Source organism: Podarcis raffonei, chromosome 4, assembly GCF_027172205.1.
Source record: "Podarcis raffonei isolate rPodRaf1 chromosome 4, rPodRaf1.pri, whole genome shotgun sequence".
Taxonomy (NCBI): Eukaryota; Metazoa; Chordata; class Lepidosauria; order Squamata; family Lacertidae; genus Podarcis; species Podarcis raffonei.
The window spans coordinates 83927717-83950360 of NC_070605.1; the positions used below are offsets into that span (position 1 = coordinate 83927717).

The 22644-nt window shown below is 43.0% G+C and overlaps 1 protein-coding gene across 3 annotated transcripts in view; it reads right to left on the bottom strand.

Moving 5' to 3' along the window:
* The window catches only part of TPP2 (tripeptidyl peptidase 2), a 43016-nt gene extending 23151 nt beyond the window's left edge, over positions 1 to 19865 (bottom strand). Inside the window, exons 1-13 of one of the 3 annotated variants that reach the window (XM_053384447.1) lie at positions 19592 to 19860; positions 15182 to 15310; positions 12540 to 12635; positions 11486 to 11590; positions 10547 to 10671; positions 9098 to 9261; positions 8265 to 8419; positions 7338 to 7414; positions 3908 to 4035; positions 3667 to 3766; positions 1963 to 2111; positions 1688 to 1803; positions 28 to 196 (exon numbers count right to left, since the gene is read on the bottom strand). In XM_053384447.1, coding sequence (XP_053240422.1) covers positions 28 to 196; positions 1688 to 1803; positions 1963 to 2111; positions 3667 to 3766; positions 3908 to 4035; positions 7338 to 7414; positions 8265 to 8419; positions 9098 to 9261; positions 10547 to 10671; positions 11486 to 11590; positions 12540 to 12635; positions 15182 to 15310; positions 19592 to 19756 — 1678 coding nt within the window. In that variant the 5' untranslated portion in view covers positions 19757 to 19860. Of the gene's footprint in view, positions 1 to 27; positions 197 to 1687; positions 1804 to 1962; positions 2112 to 3666; positions 3767 to 3907; positions 4036 to 7337; positions 7415 to 8264; positions 8420 to 9097; positions 9262 to 10546; positions 10672 to 11485; positions 11591 to 12539; positions 12636 to 15181; positions 15311 to 19591 lie in introns of all 3 variants that reach the window. The other 2 variants (XM_053384448.1, XM_053384449.1) reach the window with 2 other exon arrangements.
* Positions 19866 to 22644: the final 2779 nt, after the last annotated feature.

Sequence of the window (22644 nt, forward strand, 5' to 3'; positions counted from 1 at the left end):
TATTTAATATCGCTGCAACTTTCCTACCTGTGTTTTCAGGGAAGAAGGGCTCTATGCCGACACCATGGTCAGAAGGCACAGCTACCTGGGCAGGATCTCTGAGGTAGATTCCACGGTTGTTGCCAACAGTAATGGTGAAGCCTATGTTGTCAGCAAATGTTGAGTTCTGGATGAGGTAGTCATAGGCTTTATCAACCTATTGGGGGGGGGGGAGGGAAATCAAAAGGGAATTTACTGAAAATGTGGAAGCCCAAGAAAATCATCATTTTTTTATTTATGACTTTCATGCCCATGTTGGCTTAAAAGTGGTAATTCAGCACCCTTCGTAGCGTTTCCACGGGGCAAGGCTCTTTCCAGCTTGGAAGGAAAGCATGAAACCTCTTCAAAAGGTGCCACAGCCTTTCTAAACAAGAAAAAGCGCCCAACAGGTCAAAGACAAGGGGAAGTGTTTTCAGTAAGTCAACTTCCCTGGGAGAGGCCCTTGCCAAGAGAGACCCAGCAGCGAGAACACCTGGACACCCTATCAGAAAAGGGATGAAGATATTCCCTTTTAGGAGGACCTTCTCAGCTAAGCTGGCACTGCAAAAGATGTTTATACTTTATCGTGTGATCACTTTCTCCTATCTCTTTCAAATCTGGTTGGATTTCAAATTATCATATTTTAAATAGTGTTTTTGTAGGTATTCAGCAGCATGCTCGTTCAAAAGCAGGATATAAGGATAAGCAGTAACACCATAGGCCAAACTGTGTGAGAAACACAGCAGACAGACAAACTTCCACAACAGGGGGTCTTTGCTAAGCCTGTGTTCAATGGGATTTACTCCCACTAAATGTGCATAGGATTGCAACCAAATAACTGGTAGCAAAACAACAATGAAAAGAGCAACAAATAAAACAGGTTATGAGGAAATAAAAGGAGTCATATAACACGGTAAGCTATCCACTTAAACAATACCTCAAGAACTGTCTCTCCCCATATGAACCTACCCGGCCCCTGAGATCATTTTCTGAGGCCCTCCTTCGTGTGCCTCCTCCTCAAGAGGTTCAGAAGGTGGCAACACGAGAATGGGCCTTCTCTGCAGTGGCTCCCTGTCTGTGGAATGCTTTCCCCAGGTAAGTTCACATGGCACCTTCATTATACACCTGTAGGCGCCAGGCAAAAACGTTCCTTTTTAACCAGGCCTTTGGTTAATCCAATTTACATCCTATGCCATTTTAAAATGTGTTTTTTTGGGAGGGGGGTATTGGGCTGTTGTATTTATTTTATTATGTATTTTGTGGTTTTATATCTTCGTTTTGTTCTGTGAACTGCTCTTAGACCTGGGGGTATAAATTCAATAAATAATAAAAAAAATGTATATCAGGCATCGCCTCTTGCCTCAGGCATTGTTTTCAAGCATTTGTTTTAGCACTTAGTTTGCAGCTTCAGTATTGTCTGGTAAGCCATTAGGTTTGAATGAGAGCCAACTGAAAACAAGGAAGAAATATAGGAAGTAGTTCAATAAAAACTGGGAGTTGTCTGGTGCAGGAATTTTTTTTTGCTAAACCTCAAATACTGGAGTGGAATACCAGGGATACATTTGTTGATCAACAAATAGATTTGTTCTTCAGCTGACCTAAAAGACTGATGAGACAGTATTGATGACTACAACAGGATATGTTTATTTGCACCCCAGCTTGTAATTACCTGAATAACACCATGTCCTTGGGCAAACACTTGTATGTTTTCCACCTTCACCGCAGTATTTTCCAGCGCTCTCCTGACCGAATGAACAGTGTAGCGCACATCATTAGCTTTAAGTCCTGTAACAGAGAAAAGGGGTGGGCAATTCATTGACAGCAATAAGAGAAATGCTCCTCACAAGTGAATCTTCATTATCAATTGAATTTATTGCACATTATGAAACACTCTTTTGCTTTAACCAAAATGAACTTGCTTTAAACAGTGGTGTTCCACATTACCTGACAGTACCAAAGCAATGCCACCACATGCGTTCGGTGAAGACATTGATGTGCCATTCATGAGCTGTGTCCCTCGTAATGTCCAGTTAGGGACAGAGGCAATAGCGCCTCCAGGTGCGCTGATGCTTACTCCCAGTGCTCCATCGGTACTGAAATTAATAGAAAATAGAGCAAAAATATAGTTAAAATACTAACAACCCACCTGTTACTTCATAAGCTGCTCAATTATTCCTCTTTTAGAGTCATATGCAGACGAAACCATGCAAAATCCCCTTCCGACTCCCATAAGAGAATCCTAAATACATGAATGCTAATCCATCAACATGCCGCATTAATATAGATGACGGTCTACCAAGCAGTGACTTACCGTGGTGTGCATACAATCACTTGATACTGATCATCTATATTGTCCAGCAATGGAAAAAAAATGGTCACCTATCTGCTCTCTCAGATTTTTTTATCCAGTTTTTTTAATCCACTTACAGGAGGATATGTACACCTGGCAACATATACTTCATCTGAGCATATGGAGCTACTTTTGGTTTACATACATAGTGCAAATGTCCACTGACTGGCAAGAGGCTCTCTAGCATACAAGGCTGAGATCTTTTCTAAAGGTAAAGGGACCCTTGACCATTAGGTCCAGTCGTGACCGACTCTGGGGTTGCGGTGCTCATCTCTCTTTACTGGCCAAGGGAGCTGGCATACACATGCTGGTCATGTGGCCAGCATGACTAAGCTGTTTCTGGTGAACCAGAGCAGCGCACGGAAACGCTGTTTACCTTCCCACCGGAGCAGTTCCTATTTATCTACTTGTACTTTGACGTGCTTTCGAACTGGTAGGTTAGCAGGAGCAAGGACCGAGCAATGGGAGCTCACCCCGTTGCGGGGATTCGAACCGCCGACCTTCTGATCGGCAAGCCCTAGGCTCTGTGGTTTAACCCACAGCACCACCCGCGTCCCTTGAGATATTTTCTAGTCACTGTTTATCGAGAACATTTAACTGGAGATTGAAGCCAGAACCTTATGCGTTGGCCCTCCTACTCAGCTACAGACGATCACTACTTGACCAGATGAAACAACTACTTTGCCAAGTTGTAAGCTTTTAATGTTTGATGCTTTGTTTTGTCCCTTTGTATTTTGTTGGAAGCTGCCCAGAGTGGCTGGGGCAACCCAGTCTGATGGGTAGCATACAATAAATATTTTATTATTGTTATTTATTATACTAAGTTACCACTTGGTAAATGGTTGCCTGCATCTACCCACTACCTGAAACCCTTTATCTCCTCATCCCACTCCTGTCTCTTCTGGAATAATGTCTTTTCTCAAACACTTCTCTGAATAAAATCAATTAGGATTTGATTCTCTCTTACTTACTAGGCTCTTGGCAAAGTATCGGAAATTTGAAAAAAAGGAAAAGGCCTGATCTTGCAACTGATAGATAAATTACACGTTTCTTGGGCTGTGTTGCTTATTCTGCTCATGGCCACCTTGCAGCATTTGATATTTCAAAGCTCAGCATCTATTTTTCACTACGATAAGCAGGAAGCTGCAAAACTATCTCAGGAGACATTCCTATTACATCAATATGGGTCCCAGAGATCAGCGAGATTTTTTAAAACCAGATTTTCCCTTTACTCTCAGGCAGATTTTGTCAAATAATGTGACGCCTCATATGAACTCATGAATCTATGTATCACTTACCTAGGCCCTCGAGATGACCAAGTGTACTGATTTGCAGGAAGTTTCTCTCGCAAGGAATACTCAGCAACCATCATATCAGGTGATACGTAAGCACCAACACCTGGAATGTTATTTGGCAGAAGAAGGGGTTGAGAATACAAGGTCTTATCACCAAACCTATTCCCAGCCTCAATAAAATATTGGTTTCTTTCCATTCTCAGAATTGTTATGTAATTAGAAATATAGTAATAAAAATACTTGCCAATCACACTAGATGTAGTTCCACCTGGGCAACCAACTGTTGACAGGCAAGGACCATTGTTCCCAGCGCTTGAAACATAGATTACATTGTGTTTCCATACAGCTTCATTTATAATTTCACATATTCTCCTAGAAGAGTTGCAAGAAAGAAAGAAAAAGGTTGAGCAGGGGCCCTTTCTGCTTGTCTTCTCCCCCTGTGAAAAATGTTCATAGGCAGAGCTGGACAGTTTTCAGTGAACAGATTCCTGTTTATTTATTTAAAAACATTCCTATACCGCTTTATGATAAATGGAACCGCTAAGCGTTTTACTCTCCAACTTCTCACACCACCAAAACAAACAAACTAACAGACAAAGAACCTATTCTCATGATGCTGACACAAAAATTCTGCGCATACGTGAAGCAAAAGAATGGAAAAATCATTTTTCTTCCCCCCCATCTCTCCCCGATTCATTCCATCCCATGTCTATGACAGCAGCGTCTCACACTGAATGAATGTAAATGACCTCTAGAACGATCTCTATCAACTGAGAACAGAGATGTTGTATGTACCCTTGTTATCTATGAAACTCCTTCAGTAAAACCATTTAAAATGTCAACGAAAGATCTCTGCATGCTGCAGCCTAAAGCCGTTTGCAACATACTGCCCACTTCTTGGCAGTGGATGCCACTTACACAGCTCTGTGACATCACTGTATGGATGCAGAAAGGCCAGGGCTTCCAACAGAAAGAGACTTCAAGAAAAGCGGTAATGGATGAGCACCCTGCCTTATTAATCTGAAGCATTTGGGAATGCAGTCAAACAGACTGCTCCTCAGGTTGTCCGGAAAAAACACACAAAGGTGCCTCCCATCCCAAAATGACTTGATTAGAGTGTGGGAGTTGATCCAAAACTAAAGCTATGAATCACTTGGCAAGAAAATGTTATGTCAAATTCTGCACTAGTGTGCGCTTTTCACTGGGTGTCACTTCTGCGCAAAAAAGCAGAAGCAAAAAATATTTTTAAAACCCTCCAAGTCACAGGGCAACTGTGTCCTCCTTCAACAGCCCCACGGGCAGACTGTTCAGACCTACTTTTGTTTTTCTGCTAGAACCCCAAAGATCTACCAACCAGAGCTTGAAATACATGCACTTCGAATTAAAGAACAGGGTGTCTCTGAGCACTTGTTGAGCCTAGCAATTTCTAATTTAGGTGGGGAAATTGTCTGGTGGTTGCTATTCTTAAAAAAGAAAAGAGGAGCCAGAAGCATTTGCCAATTTACTGCACATCAGCCAGAGAGCAATCAACTCGTAATTCCCAATCTACGTTCTGCCCATCCCTGCTGCAAGCAACAACCCTTCCACATACTGCCTTGCATGACCGCAATAACCCACGCCCTCAGTTCCCCGTCCCCCAGGTATCTGTAGGTGGCCAACGTATCCAACTGGAAAATCTAGTACACTGTCTTCACCTGATAACTTCCTGTAGTGCCTCCCTTAAAAATTATGAGCTAGCACACTGTTTCTCAAACTTGAGTCTCCAGCTGTTGTTGGACTACAACCGCCATCATCCTCGACCACTGGTCCTGCTAGCTAGGGATGATGGGAGTTGTAGTCCCATGAGAGGAGTGAGCTAGCAGTAAATCACTCTTAGCAAGTTGGAGTTAACTCTTTATTAGCCAAAAGAGGAACTGCACAGGAGTGTCGGGCCTAATGAGCACAGCAACTCTGGCAAGTCTTGCCCCCGTGAAGCAGTTGCCAGGACTGAAGGTTTCCGCCTACCCACAGCTGCCCAAGTCCCCTCCTCTCCAGGGCTTTCCCCAAGCCATGCGAGACTGTGCCTGTGCGAAGCTAACTTTTCCTCTGCCCTTTTCATGCCTCTCCTGGTTCTGGGAGACCAGTGGCAAAGGGAGCTTGTTGAAGGAGGGAGAGACATTTCTGCTTCTTCACTAGCCAGACTCATCTCTGCTTCTTGGCCTCCCTTCTCTCCTACTTCTGCCTGATTCTGGACTTCTCTCTGCCACAGACTCCCCCCACTCACCAAACCCTGTCACTTCTCCAGCTTCCGACACCTCCTCTCAGTCTTTTCCCAGTCCCCCCTTTAGCCACTCATCATTGTCCCACGGCTAATCCCCAGGCTCTCAGCCTTCTTCCCTTGGGGCTTCCCCAGCTGGTTCTTCCCACCATTCCTCTGTGTCCAACCAGTCTGTGACATGGGAGCCCAAGTTGGAGAAACACTAAGCTAGCAACTAAGATTCATTTATTTTTTATTTATTGAATTTAAATTGCTCCTAAGGAGTCCAAGGCAGCAAACACCTCTATGATAAAAAAATACAAAATAAAAGATAAACGTATATATTAGCTGTTAAAAGGTAAAGAGACCCCTGAGCATTAGGTCCAGTCATGACCGACTCTGGGGTTGCGGTGATCATCTCGCTTTACTGGCCGAGGGAGCCAGCATGCAGCTTCCGGGTCATGTGGCCAGCATGACTAAGCCACTTCTGGCGAACCAGAGCAGCTCATGGAAACGCTGTTTACCTTCCCGCCAGAGCGGTACCTATTTATCTACTTGCACTTTTGACGTGCTTTCGAACTGCGAGGTTGGCAGGAGCTGGGACTGAGCAGCGGGAGCTCACCCCGTTGCGGGGATTCGAACCGCCGACCTTCTGATTGGCAAGTCCTAGGCTCTGTGGTTTAACCCACAGCGCCACCCACGTCCCTATATTAACTGTTAAAAATACCTAAAAACAATTCAATATAACATGTAAAACAAACGGGGAAAATGGATAGTGTCCAAATCACATGTCTGAACAGGCCGACTGAAACAGAATAGCTCTCAGCAAGTATTTAAAAGAGGACGCTGTGTTCCAAAGCAGAAGTGCTGCCACATTAAATGAATGACTCCTGGGTCCTGCTGGCTACCCCCACCATGCCCCCATTACTCTGTTTCCTTCATGTTACACACACCGCTTTGCAGTGGCTACATCTTCAATGAGCCTCCACCTCTTCCCAGGTCCTAGGCCAGGGGTCAGCAAACTGTTTCAGCAGGCGGCCTGTCCACTGTCCCTCAGACCTTGTGGGGGGGCCCGGACTATATTTTTGGGGGAGGAAATGAACAAATTCCTATGCCTCACAAATAACCCAGAGATGCATTTTAAATAAAAGCACACATTCTACTCATGTAAAAACATGCTGATTCCTGGACTGTCTGCAGGCCAGATTTAGAAGACGATTGGGCCGGATCCAGCCCCCAGGCCTTAGTTTGCCTACCCATGTCCTAGGCTTTGAAAGCGGAATCGGCCAGTGATCTGGGGCACAACAAGACTCCCTTGAACCACGTGCAAATCAAGAGACACTCCGGTAGATGAAAGCTGAAAACCTGGTTCTAGGATACTGGAGCTGGCTACCCACGATGGAACAAAGTAAGGGTCATAAAAATGTAGTCTACTTACCCAGCATTTGGCCAGTGAGTTGCCTCTCCGTAGCTGTAGTTGACAAGGTCACACTTATATTTGATTATTTCTATCATCTGTTTAAGTTAAGAGAATTGCAATGCTTAAACCACAATGCATACTGCGGCACTGTCTGCTTGCACGATATTGCTAACTGGCATTTTTACTAGGATCGCATACAACTTTTAAGAATCAGCTGGTATTACCCCTTTGGTGATCCCATGGTGTGGGGACCCAAGCAAGGGTCTTTTTGGTGGCGGGTCTGCCTTCTTACAAAGGTGTGTCTGACTCAGCATCTTTAAAGTTTTTGGTAGGTGGTTATGACACAGCTCTTTCAGCAGATGGCAGGAAGAGGAGACCTGATTAGATGAACGACTCCTCCTCGGTCAATGTGCAGGGTCATATTTTTTTACTAAGCTACTCCAGCAGCCTTTCGATGGAAGAATGGGGCAAAAATGCTTAATATAAATAGTGTGTGTGTGTGTGATCCTCAGGCAGCTTGTCTGAGGAGGATTTAATTGAAGCAGCTGGCTATCTCTTGTTTAAATTAAAATGTGTGTGACCTTTCACTCTTTGCCACTAGTGACCGCTCATAATTATTTTTAGCCGATTGCTATGTACACTCATGCTAATCGCTTGGCAGTGGTACTCTGAAAGCAAGTGTGCACTTCTTCATTTCCAAAGAACTACTGTTCCCTTGAAGCAAAGGGAAATTCATGGACAACTGGAACAAAATTTTTATGAACAAAATTCTACCTGCACTCCCCTCCAAAAACACATTGACACATGTACTAGCGTTGTCTGAGATAGCTGAGGTTTGAGTCCCACGCTGGGCAAGATTCCTGCATTGCAGGGAATTGGCCTAGATGATCCTTGTCAATCCTATGATTCTATAGTCTTCCATGTAACAACTCTGCCAATACTTACAGCTCTGATAAGGCCAGTGCCAGTTTCCATGGTGCTTAATCTCGTATCACCAATCTTAATTGCGAGAATTTGTGCACCAGGGGCCACCCCGTTACGATCTGGTTCATCTGGAAAATACCCAGCAGCTATGCTAGCAACATGTGTCCCATGTGCTCCTGAAAGAATAAAGACAATGCACATCAAAAGAGCGGAACCACTTTTTTCATACAAGTTTGGGTATACAGCTTTCCTTACCACCACTTATAAAGCAATCCTGACAAAGCCCTTTCAATGTGATCTTTGATATAACATTTAGCATAACAGCTGCACTGGGAAAAGCATTCCCGATAGCTGTTCTGCAAACAGGCTCCAAAGGTGGCAATAAAGGAATGTTCATCTTTCATAGACTACTTTGGTTCATGTGTGCAGCTATATAAATGCTCATGATTATTCCTTCATGCATTCATTTATTTTGAATTTATATACTGCCCTATACCCAGAGGTCTCAGGGCGGTTCACAGAAAATAATGAATGTGTAGTTCCATGTGTTAAGGGATGGTTGTGAAGGTTGTTCATGCAATGTGGCAAACTGCAACCACATCGGTGGAGCTCTTCACTCAGGTATTGCATTGGAGTGATTAAAATATGCTCAAGACTTTTTGTAGATCTGCCTGTGAGCACATCTTACCACTTATGGATTGACCTTTGAAACTAAGTGTTAACACAACGGCTCCTCCCTTTTATCTTATCTAATTTATCTGTAACATTAGCCTTCCAAACAGAGCAAACTATACATTTAGAAAAGGAAGAAAATGAAGGACACTGAAGAATTGTTTCTGGATGATTAAGCTTACCTCCACTGGTGACAATCGACAGCAAGTTCCCTTCATCATAGATATTGACAGAGTAATTCAACATCTCCGACGTGCCAAACGATCCAAATTCTTGACCTTCCTTGTAGTTGCGTAAAACTGTGCAGTTAGAAAAGTCACCAGTTTCACTTGAATCTATACAAGCTCTAGAGAAAAGAACATATACACACCTTGCAAGTTAACAGTTTTCTTTTCTTGTATTGAACTATCCAAAAAGGGTAATTAATATCCTGCCATTCCAATTCATGCAGTGGTTCCCAAGTTTATGAACCTGATTCCACAAATGAAAGACTTCATCAGTTTACGGCTTCCTGATCAGCCACGCTGCCTGCACCAAAACACACTACTGTATTTTCTGGCATATAAGACTACTTTTTAACCCAGGAAAATCTTCTCAAAAGTTGGGGGTCGTCTTATACACCGGCTACAGCAGCAGCTCCTGCAGCAACTCCCCACCAAAGGATAAAACAACAGCAAATTAAATCAGAGGACACCAAGCTCTCTAGATGAAGCAGAAATATGCTTGAAAATTGGCTCCAGGAGCTGCCGGCCACTGGGAAGTGGAGCGGATTTCCGAGCCAGACTGGAGACTGGTTTTTTAATTTGTATTTGGTGTGCATTGGAAAGGGGTAGTCTTATACGGCAAGTATATCCCAAACTATATTTTAACTGGAAAAGTTGGGGGTCGTCTTATACGCCCAGTCGTCTTATATGCCGGAAAATAAGGTATTTAGTTTTTTTGTGCCTCACCGGTTGTACAGCAGCTCTAGGCAGGACTGAAGAGCAAGTTCCCAAACTGCTTTATTTGTGAAAATAAACATTGGTAATGCGCAGGCCCCTAGCCAACATCCAACATACACCCTGTCACTTGGTAGCAGCCATTCCAGCTGTGTACCTCAGTGGAAGAGATGAGGGTGGCTCACTTCATCCCCTCTGCTAAAAGATCAGCAACATCAGGCACCTCCTACGTGGAACTATTTTCACTCCAGCTGATTAACCTTAAAAACTGGCACCCGAGTAAATGGTAGCAGTCCTGGGCAGGGTGGCATTTGGCCCAGTTAGTGGTCAGGCTTCAAAGAAGGGGTGACTAACCTGTGGCCCTTCTGATGTCATTAAGACTATACCATCCCCAACCACTGACTGAGCTGATGGTAGTCTAATAACACTTCAAGGGCTACAGGTTCTTCACCCCTGCTTCAAAGCTACTTTCATTTTTGTTTGCCCTAAATCTTCTAACATTCAGTTTCACTGGATGGCTCCGAGTTCTGGTGTCATGAGAAAGGGAGAAAACACTTCTCTATGTCCAAACGCAGTAACCTGTCCTTATCGAGAGTGTCTCCATCCCATTAATCATTTTGGTTTCCCTCGGCTTCAAAATATCAGATAAGGTTAGGGACAATACGTATTTTAAGGGCATAAAAAAAAATTTACCTCCAAGTTTCACCATCATGCCACACCAAGCAGTCATATACAGGGCCAGGATCACTGTATTTTTTCTCAAAAGAATTCAGCAACTCCACTTGACTCTGAAGCTCTTCCTTCATCAGTTTGCTTTCCTGAAAGATGAGAATTTGTCATAAAGTATGCTAACGCAATGATGCCCGGATTCAGCTATGCTATGTCCTTCAGTGGGAGCTGCAAATGAAACAGCACCACAAAGGAAGATGCAGCCTATTCATACTGAATGAGATATTTGCTCCAGTGTGGTCCCCCTCCCCTTTTTCTGCAACCAGTTATATCTGAACAGATTGCTTAAGTACAGCTAGACCCAAATCACAGCTACATAAGCATATGCCATGCACAACGGAGCGTCATAGCCCAAGACCGAATGCAAAACCTCATCTGCACGACGCAGTGCAGAGAAAGGTGGAAGTTAGGTAAAGGTAAAGGGACCCCTGACCATTAGGTCCAGTTGTGACCGACTCCGGGGTTGTGGCGCTCATCTCGCTTTATTGGCCGAGGGAGCCGGCATACAGCTTCCGGGTCATGTGGCCAGCATGACTAAGCCGCTTCTGGCGAACCAGAGCAGCACATGCCCGGATTCAGCTGTGCCATGTGAGTATCACTTGCTTCAGTGGGAGCTCTGTAGTTTAACCCACAGCGCCACCTGCACCCCTGCGTGTGTATTATTACAAAATGGATCACAGGGTCTTATGCAAGCGTGGCTGGACACAAACAGAATGGACTTCCACCCATGAAACAAGGCACCCCTTTCTTCCTCCCTCTTCAAACTCCAAAATCTGTTCTAGAAGCTTGAGGGGGACCCTCCCTTTGTGTGGCGTTCCGTTGTGTGAGTGGAAATCTGCTTAAGCAACAATGGATTTCACACAGAACAATGTTTCTTAGGGGAGTTCTTTCTAAAATAGTAACCTGTGACGGAGAGCTGTGAGCAGCTTCAAACTCATCTTGTTTCCTGCAAGCTTCTGCGAGCACCAATCTGTGAACAGGATCCCAAAGCTTTTCCTTGCGTTCTTTCTGCAAGAGATGATATACTGAATTTTAACACTGACATCTTTTTACACTCAAATGAAAGAAAGTGTTTGTGCCAAAATGGCTGGCTTGCATGCCATGTTAAATCACATGGGGCAAGTACGAAACACACTTTGCAGGTTGAAACATTGGCCAACCAGGAAGGAATAGGGGAAATCACAGCACAGAAGGGCAGGAGGGAGCATGAGAGTCTAACAGAGCAATCCTAACTCTGGGTAGGAAATATAAGGGAATGACACAGCAGTACAACTGGTGCTACATGCCCACCACTCATGCCTATTGGAGAAAAAGGGGGAGAGGCAAAACCACTCTTCCCTAGTTTGGGCTAGCAGAGGAAAGTGATGGCAATAAGGTCAACTAAAGATCCATTAAAACCCAGGCCAGCTCAGCTACTTCCCCAGAATGATCTGTTTTGGGACTTTCGGCAGGCTACCTCCAGTGGGAATCTATCAACAGGTAGAGGCCAGGAGAGTTGCTTTGGGCAAGTTAGAGAGAGATCATTGCCCTATGAAACCATCACCCAGTAAATTGGGGCTTTGGATTGTAACCTAAGGCTTATTCCACTGTTTTCAGGCTTTTAAATTTGTTTTAATGCTATTTTTAAATTTTACATAACTTTAATGAATTTGTTTTATTCCATCCTACTTCATTTTATTTGAATATTTGCTAAAAGAGCAACAACCCGCCCCCTTTTAAAATGGGCATGTTGTGATCTGCCAGGGAAATTCATAATTTATGTTTATGTTTCAGGCCAAACATAATTTATATTATGCGCTACTTTTGTACTATGAAACTTTTGTTCTACAATGTTTGGGTGTGTAGATACAAATAAACAAATCTAATGCACTGTTGCAACTTTTGCAGCATAATATGGTGTAAAAAGAGAGCCTGTGTACAAATTAAAGACTTTAAAAATGAAGATGCAAAGAATTACCTGTATTCTTTCCTTGAGAGCTTTAGGGTAGAAGTCATAACCATTTTTTAAGCCAATGTGATATGTCCCTGAAGGATTTACCCAGTCTGCTGGAATCTGAAAAAGGTAGAATTTAGGAATCTACATATTTTGTCCTTTCTATCCACCTCAGTGATCATGCACAAAATATATACAATAAGAATGGTGAACTGCTGAAACCTGTTCACAGCAAATCCTATGCATATGCCTATATACTGTACATTCAACTAAGTCTAATGCGTTCAATTGGGCTTACCCCGGGATGCATGCAAAGGACTTAAGAAATAAGATTAGTATTGTGCAACAAAATTCAAAGAATATTAATTAACGCTCAGCCTATTCTCAGTTCTTTCACAATCAAATTTATATTCTCTGTTATACAGCTACAGGAATGCTTGTCTCTTTTATAGGTACATTGCTTTGGTCGCCCTGTAAGACCATTGCCAGATTACTACAACATGTTATACGTGGGGCTGCCTCTGATGATAGTTCAGAAACTTCAGCTGGTGCGGAATTAGGAGATCAGGTTGCTCACCAGTGAAAGACGGTTTGAGCATATGATGCCAATCCTGCCCCCACTGCACTGGCTGCCAATCAGTTTCTGGGTCCAATTCAAAGTGCTGGTTTTGCTCTATAAAGCCCGAAATGGCTCAATACCTCAAGGATGACCTCTCTCAATATGAACCTACCTGGACTCTGTGATCATCATCTGAGGCCCTTCTTTGGGTGCCTCCTCCGGATGAGGTTTGGACAAAAGCAACATGAGAACGCTCTCCCAGTGAGGCCTGCCTGGCTTCTTCGTTATGTAGCTTTAGGCACCAGGCAAAAACATTCATTTTCTTGCAGGCCATTGGCTAATTAAACAACCTATGGCCTTTTAAACTGGGGTGGGGGGTAGTTTTTGTTTGTTACCATGGTCTTTTCCCCGTTTTTATATTGTAAACCATTCAGTGATCCTCAGATGAGGGGTGGTATAGAATTTTAATAAATAATAAAAATAATGATGTTATAAAAATACGTTAAGTATATGACTGAAGCTGTAGATTTTGGGTTGCAGCAAACTAAATTATACTCAAACCCACTGAAATTAATGGACCTAAGTTAGTCATGTCCACTACTTTCAATGGGTCTACTCTGGGTAGGATTGATACGGGAGCTGATTCATAAGGTGATATCTAATTGTGTCACCCAGCTGACAGCAAGTGTTCCATCACAAAAGGGGTCTGTAGTCTTCCCAATCTGCTGCAGGATGAGTAGCCTTCCACAGCAGACTGGGAGGCAGGGGAAATCACTAAAAATTAACCCCTCCCTATTCTCCGGTTGGAAGCCTTGTCATCAGCTGAGTGACACCACCGGCTTCAACCCATTGACCTTCCAAGTAAACATGCATAGCATCAGGTTGCAAAACTTGACAATGCCACCAGAGAAGTTTAAAGCGCATGACTATAGAGCACCCTTGAGTGTTAGTGGCAAACATTAGGATATTCTCTTCATCTTAAGAGTTTACTACTCTGATGTCAGTCAAACAAGGTCTTTGAAGACTCTAGGCCTCAACATAGCAGCAAATGACCCAATAGGCTGATCTTTTACCATGGAAGAAAATAGGCAATGAACTAAGATGGGATGCAATGAATGAATATGAGAAAGAGAACAATCCACAAAGCCTTAGCTTTTCTTGAACTGCAGTTTCTTGTGTCAAAGGGGGAAACTGCTCTTTTGAAAAGTAGCTTGTTTCTCTGGCAGTGGGAACAGTTCAGTGAAAACAGCAAGGAATATCTCAATGTACAAGGGTTCACTCCTGCCAGTCCACTCTCTGGACTGCAACCACAGGACTGCACTGAATAAACAAGTAAATCACCAGGGCCAAGCTATCAGGGCTTGTAAAATCTTGAAGTGGGGATTTAGAACAGCTACAATGTCTTAAGAATCTGGCTCCCTTGTAGACTCTGAAATCTTTTCACAAGCCTCAGTATAAATATCAAGTATCAACTTGTGTGTGCCGCATTCTGAGTGAGCCAATCTCCACGTATGCTGTTAATCTGCGGGAATTATTATAAACAGAAAAGTTCCATGGGCAGTTTACAACAGAATACAAAATCAAACATATGCAGCATACAAAAACAACACAATTTTAAAAGGCAAACAGTCCAGCTTGAGTCTAGATTCAATTAAGAAACGATTTGAAAAGAAAAGCTTTCAGCTGCTAGTTGAAAGCCAGTAAGGAGACAAACAAACAACCTAGGCAGGCTTGTTTCCCAACTGGTGCACTGCCACCATGATGACCTATGACCACCTACTAAGAGGGGCAGCTGTAAAGCAACCTCTCTGGATGATTTCAGCGCACACTATAGAAGGCATTCCTTCAGACAGACAAGAACTAGGCTTTGTATTCCCCCAATGCAATTTTTATAAATACTTAAGTACAATTAAAGGTTAGGAGTGCAACTAGGACTTTGAAAGTGTTTTGAGATTACTGATCGTCCTGCTGTATATAAAGCTGGAGAGTACTTTGCCTGTGGTTCAAATCCATAACCTCCTCTCATATTTAAACAGAGTATCTTGGATTTTTCAACCAAAGGATGACCCAGAAGAAGCCACCAACTTTAATTCAAAATAACCTTTACCTTCAGAGTTCTTCCTGAAAGACCAAGGATTTCTCCATCTTTTGGTTCTACAACAGTTGAAGTGTTTACATCACCACTGCCTGTTGTATCTATTATGTCAATTATCTTAGGTTTCCCATCAGTTGTAATCTGAAAATAATAATAATAATAAATTAGGAGATACAAATAATTGCACTATAAATGCTCCATAGACACAGGAACTCTTGAAAAAAATGTATGTCCTACGCAGTGCAGAATATCTTCTGCTTGGTGTGGAACAAACTGTTTCCTAAAGCAAAGTTATCTGCATTAATTTTTAAAAAATATATTATATTGTGAGCTGTGGCAGGATAGAATAACGACGCTCAAGCAGTACAAATTTGATTTAAAAGAGCACAAACACAGTATGATAAACACATATTCAATAATGTGTTTTTCCAGATAACTGCAGCAAAATAAGAGTAATAGCTTCAACTTAATTAGCGTGAAGATTAAAAACAGGCAAAGGGAACAATCCCAAGCTCCCAAGAGGGCAACTGAGGGGATGCTGATCACTGTGCCTATCCTGCTGTTTCACCAACCTATCCTCACAAAACCAAACACAAAATACGCCATCCCTGGAGATGGTGCAGCTATTTTCCCTCCCACTGCTGTCAACAGGAGGGAAAGTCTTCAATGGCTCAATGCGGGGCAGAGAGAAGGAAAATCTCTCCTGCACAACCAACCTTATGTCAGCTAGGGCTTTGGAAGAGGTTGTTTCTCTGCCACAGAAACTGCTCTGTGAGCTAACAGAAAGCCTGCCCTTTTTTATATAAAAAGGAGGCCATTCGAATGAAGGTAACATGAATGGATGATTGTCACAGATGGAACTCTTAAGAGGGCCTTCGGTGATGACCTCAGGAAGGAGACAAGTTCATATAATAGATTAAAATAGTATAAATGTATGGCCAAAAAATATTCAGAAATGACACCCATAAAGTATTTATCCCTGGAATACCAATTAGGAACACTAAGACTGTCCAGTCGCACATCCATCTCAAAAGTGTTTCTTTTTTAAAAGAGAGAGAGAGAGAGATGGTTAGAGATAAGGATAAGGAGTGTGGGATGCAACAGGAAGTGATACAACACAGGGAGAAGCAGACAAACAGGATACTGTCACAAACAACAGCTGTATGGAAGGACATGTGGGTGGATGTGACAAGACAGGGGCAGATCTTAACAGGAAATGATAAGATCACAAGGCAAAATACATTGCAGGAGCAAACATATAATTGCCCTATTTCAGAAGGACAGGAAATAATTCAGCCTTTGTGTCAAACCTCTTGGAGTCTGCAATTGATCAGCCCAATGTGAAGACCCTCCAGCACCTATACTGAAATAAGTACACATGAAGCAAGGGTGAGAATGGCTATGCTTACATTCACAATGGAGAGTCAGGAGCAGCGCCAACAATTTACGCAGCAGCCAGCAGCTATCTCTCCCCCCCCCCCCCCGTAATATATAGAAGAAGCCAAACATCAAGAACCTAGCTATCAAAATTCTAGCAATGATCTAGCCTGGATGGAAGATGGGCCACATCTCTCCATATGATACTACCTGGACCCTGTGATCATTTCCCCAGGAAGGTTCGGCTGGCACCTTCATTATACACCTTTAAACGCCAGGCAAAAATGTTTCTTTTCAATCAGGCCTTTTGGATGATTAACATCCTACACCCTTTTAAATGTGTTTGTGGGAAAGGGTGGGCAGAGTGGGGGCCATTGGTGTGTGTGTGAACGTGTGTTAGTTCATTTTTATTATGTGTTTTGTGCTTTTATCTTGCATTTTAATCTTGTAAACTGCTCTGAGATCGAGGAAGGGCAGTATACAAATTAAATAAATAGACAAATAAATAAATAACAGAAAGCAGCTGGAATCCCATAAAGTTTTAGTTCTGAGGATGGCAACTGTTGTGCTTTTACTTCATGTTTCAATCCGCCAGGAAACTGTTTTTCAACAAAGTTTCTACTGAGTGTTTCTAGACTAAGGAATGCAAACATGCAAGACTACCTTTCTCAATTAACTCAGATGCTTGATCTTATTCATGAACTGTGAGCAATTATAACACCCCAAACACAGCAACTATACTTTGAATAACTAGTTAACTGATGAAGAACAAGTTCTCCCAGAGGCAAAATTTAACAATACAATTACATTAAGCTTAATTCCCTCCCACCCTCCCTAGTCATTCACGTCATGCTTCATAGCATCTCCAGAAGATTACCAGAGCCTGTTTTCATCTCTCCAGTCTTGTGAGAAAAGCCAACCCAGTCAATTTAATCAGAAGCCATTTTAGTTCCATTAACTTTATGACAGGTCCAACTCTTGTAAAAAATGTGCATCCTTACAAACAGTGTCAAAATGTTTTACCATTTAAGGAGGATAGAATTACTACTTACTAGAGAAAGGGATATTATCTCTAGTGTAGTGAAGTACCTACACTTACTTATAGATCAAAAGCCTTAGGGAGAATGCTGACTGTTATGCATTCAATATATGCTGGACAAGAAACATGCCTAGCAGCGCTATTTGCTTCAAAAGAAAATATACCTGGGGGGGGGGAGGGGAGACCAACCAAAACTTGATGTAAATTCATATGCTTGCTAGAAGGCTTACTTTTAAGCAGACTGGCTACATTTCTACTTGCAGTACTACTGTAAGAGACAATAGCCATAATTATGCACACAGCCACACTTAAGTCAATAAGATTTAATTGTGCTTAAAATGGGGCAGCAGTGTGCCACTAGCTTTAATTTGATTTGAGAAGGATAATAAACATTTAGCATGTGATGCACCCACACTTCAAACAAAATTAATGGCCTCCTTCCTCCTCCTGTCCATTAAAAATCAAGGTACTCCCTTGTGATTCAAATCTGATTATCAAAAAACTTGCTAGGTAAATATAATCAAAGTCAATAAACCTAAGCCAAATGCCTAGTATGACATAACTGGTTTGCTTGTTTCCACCGCGAACAATTTATCACAGCAACCTACCATTAACCTACCAGCAACCTATCATTAACACATACGGACAAATAATAAGTGTTACTTTTATTATTCCAACATGTACCGGTAATTGCTTTAAACCATAAATCAGAAACCTGTGGCTCTCCAGTTCTTGTTGGACTCAATTCCCATCAGTCCTAGTCAGTGTGACCAACCGTCAGTAATGATGTGAGTTTGAAGGACCACCTAAGTTGCTTAAACCATCTCTAGTTTAAACATTGCACATGAGGCAAGTGCTTCTGAAATGTAACTCCTCTGACCTTTCATAAATCTGTTCTACCTTGAATTTAACTATACTTAGGTGGCTTTCCTTAACCAATTGCAGTCAGAACTTGAGGGCTATTCCTTCATTACATTTTGTATAACTGTATCTTAATAAAACCTCTCCTTTCTAAAATGAACTACCTCAATTCTGTATAAGTTGCAATGTGTTCTGAAGATTAGTAGTATTATTTAACTGAAAACAACAAAACCTGTAAGTAAGCAGAGACATGTGACAGCATCAATCGATGCATAATTTGGAACAAAGGCTCAGAGACCAAAGCATCGGAAAGAAGAACAAACATCTTTCAGCTTGGACATTTTCAATGTGCCACAAGTTTCACTGTCATCTTCTGTACAACGCAAAAACAAGGATGCCCTCCTACAATATAAGACCACACACATAGGCTGTCTTGTCAAGCCTGGTCCATAACCGCCTTGCCATCGTTTTTTTAACACACTCGCCCGCTTCAACTAATGCTTTCTACGCACAAGAACCGCTCTCCCTTTATCTTTGCCCTTTAAAAGGATTCCCTGCGAACATTTGCAAGCTACTCGCAACACAACAAGTCTGCCAAGCTTTAAAAATAATTGCCAAGAGTTTGGAGCAGCTGCAAGCCGTAGTGGTTATAAGTGCACTTCGCGGAGATAGCGTACCTCTGAATACAGCAAGATAAGGCTCTATTTTCCCACCGCCAACCTGCTTCCCATAAGCATCTGGCTGGCCAGGGTGGGAAAAAGCATTTGCCCCAGCAGAACTCCTCTCATACCCTTTAAGGCTTTCTCCAGATGAATATAACCAACCATTCTGTCACTTAAGTCTCATTAATTTTATAATGAAATGATTTTAGAATGTTTTATCATTTTACTGTTGTTAGCGGCTCTGAGCCCGGCTTCGGCTGGGGAGGGCGGGATATAAATAAAATTTCATTATTATTATTGGTGATTAAATAATAATACCTATTTCCCAATATTTTCTGTTTCCCCTCCACAGCCACCCAAATCCCCACAACAGGTGTGGCTCAATCTCCTCTTCCCAAACCTCTCCCCACCCCCCAAGGGAGAGATGGGGGTCGCTTCTCTCACCGCTAGGCAACACTGCCCACCCCGCCCGTGCTGCCTTACCTGCATGCCTGGCGCTCCGGGGTCCACGCCCGTGTCTAGGACGGCCAGCAGCACTCCCCGCCCGTCATACTCCGGGTACCGGGACAGGAAGGAAGCAGCGCCGGTCTCTTTCTTGGGAAGGAGCCCTTGGAAAGGGTACTGCTCCTCACCGGCCGCCGCCGCCATGTTGGATGAGCAGAGAGAGAGAGAGAGAAAGCGAGAGACAGAGAAGGCGAGAGGAGAGTGACCGGGCACGCACGCGACGCCGGCGCCGGACTGGGTGACGTCACTGACTCGACGCGAGCCGGGCGTGAGGCTTCTTTTCGCGTCAGGCGCATGCGCAATGCCCCCCACTCCGGCCAATGAAAGCGCGGCTATCAGGTGCTACATGCGCCCTGCAGAGGCTTATGTAGATTTTCGAGCCGGGGCGGGGCAGCAGCTGCGAGCCGGCGTGCAGCCACTCAAGTTGCAGCGCGAGGAGAACCCGCGGAGCCGATTGGTCCTCGCGCCGCGCCAATAGGGGAGGGAGAACCCGGCACTTGATAAAAGCGGCGAGCAGCGCCCGCCCTTCCCACCTTTTGCCCTTTTATTGGCTCTGACGTTTTATGTTGAAATTGGGTTTTAAACGCAGGAAACATGCAGCCCTAAAGTCACACCCTTCCCGGAAAAGCGTAAACATCGCAGGAAAACATTGCGCCGAAGTTGAAGCGCTGCGTCCAGTGAGAAGATGCAATAAAGGGATTATTACAGCTACCTCTTTGAAGGCGTCGGCATTTCATTTTCTTTCTTTTTTCCAGCTAAAGCTTTTGACCTTTTAAGACCTTTTTTACCCCCCCTCCGTCTACCTGTCCAAACTTTTCGTTTGCCACCACATGGTTATCTGCAGATGCTCCAAATCATCTCAAAATGAGCCACACTGGTGTGGCAGGAGGATTCAAGGACAATCAAAGAAACATTTAAAACATTTCAGTATATAGTAGTAGTAAGTATGCCATAGCATAGTATAGAAATTTTTATATATAGAATACACACACACACACACGGGGAAGCCCAACCAGATGGCCGGGGTTTAATTAATAAATTATTATTATTATTAAAAAAAATTATTATTATTATTACTTCTTAATATTATATTGATATATACACATACAAACCTATACACATACAGTGGTACCTCAGGTTAAGAACTTAATTCGTTCTGGGGGTCTGTTCTTAACCTGAAACTGTTCTTAACCTGAAGCACCACTTTAGCCATGCCGCCGGAGCACGATTTCTCTTCTCATCCTGAAGCAAAGTTCTTAACCCGAGGTACTATTTCCGGGTTAGCGGAGTCTGTAACCTGAAGCATCTGTAACCCGAGGTACCACTATACAGTGCTATTTCTCTAGAGAAAGAGGTTCCAGAACTCACCATGAACACCCCCCCCTTGTTCTTGTATAATGGCAATGGCGCCCACCTGAGAGATACTACAACTGAGTTCTGGCAAGTTCAGGCTGAAAAAATGCTGTGCACTTAGGGTTTCTGACGGCATCTTCTGTTTTCTTCTTCTTCATGCCTCTCTCTTCCAGCAAGTTGTGGCTGAAATAAGGTGCTCTCTCTCTATACAGAAACAGTATCTACTCCTCTCTTCAAGAGTGTTGGCTATTCTACAGTTCTCCACGACAAAGGATCGGAAAAGAGCAAGGCTTCTTTGCATTGATGAAATGAGAGTATGTTTGCCTCAAATTAGACCAAATATGAATGAGATACCTGGCAAATGCAAGCTCACACCTTTTGTTGAGTTTACAAACAAGAAAAGAACAGGCTTCATACTAAGCTTTCTATTTTGGAGTTCTTGAGGAAGGAACCACAATTACAGTAGTAGTATAACTGAGAATGTTACAACGTATCATTGTGCTAATGACTGCCAGCGTAAATACCCGTTGGCATAATCTATTCGCATTTATTAAACAGCATGCAAACTTAAACACTTTTTAATGCAATATGCTTAGGCGGAAAGCAAACTCAAGCTGGTTTGCTAGTTAAAGCATTTTGGAAGCCATATTAATTTTAAAGTAGATTGGACAAAATTAAACACAAGGGCTTTTATCTAAAGCAGTCTTGCATGAGCAGAAAGCACTTCTATGCCTACAAGGTGAGTTCCCTATTTTCACAATTCCCTGTATTTGCTACATAGCCTGCACTGCATCCTGTGTTGTTATGGAAGCATCCAAAACCCTCAGAAGTAGCTTTTTGGGGTGCAGTGAACATTAGTGTACAGTGAGCCTGTGTTACTTGAGCGAAATGCTTTCTGCTTGTGCATCAAAACCTTTGGATCCATATGAACTAGTAGTTTTACAGGTCTTCGTAAGAATGGCTAAGCCTGTTAAATGCTTGGTGCATTTTTAAAATTTGAATGCATGCATTTGTTTACATATTTACCTTGCCTACTAACAGATATCCTGTCTGCTTACAATATATCTGAAGCAGCATACAATAATCAGGATAAGAGTTCCTTACTCAAGTTGCTGATCAACATGACTTGTGATTTGAGAGGCACAGAGGAGCAAAGTTCCCCCTAGTTCCGGGGTGGGGAAACTCTGGGCTACAGACCACATTTGGCTCTGCATTTCCCCCAAACCACACCCATCCCTTATCAGGTGCAGGGCAGATAGAGACAGCATTATTTGTTCAGAACTAGTGCACAGAAAATAGTTTTTCCAGCCCAAAGCTTGGTCCTTGGTGTCAAGTTGTGGGTGAACATATCAGATGACTCAGCGGTTCTTCAAACAGCTCTTGTTTATTCACAGGCCTGAACTGAACTGAAGGGTTCAGCCAGCCTGCTTATATAGAGCTCCACTAGAACGCAACAGTAACCATTTTCTGTAACTATCCAATCACTGAATGTCACTTTCGATCCCTTATTTGCATATGTGGACCTGAGTGAAAACTATCTACAGTATCCCCCTGCTGGCCCAGGGTGAGAACACTTGGGAAGCACCAAGCTCAGGGTTTCTAAAGCGCTTTGTGCTGTACTTCCGAACAGTCAGCATGGAATAATAGAATTGTAGCATTGGAAAGGACCCCGAGGATCA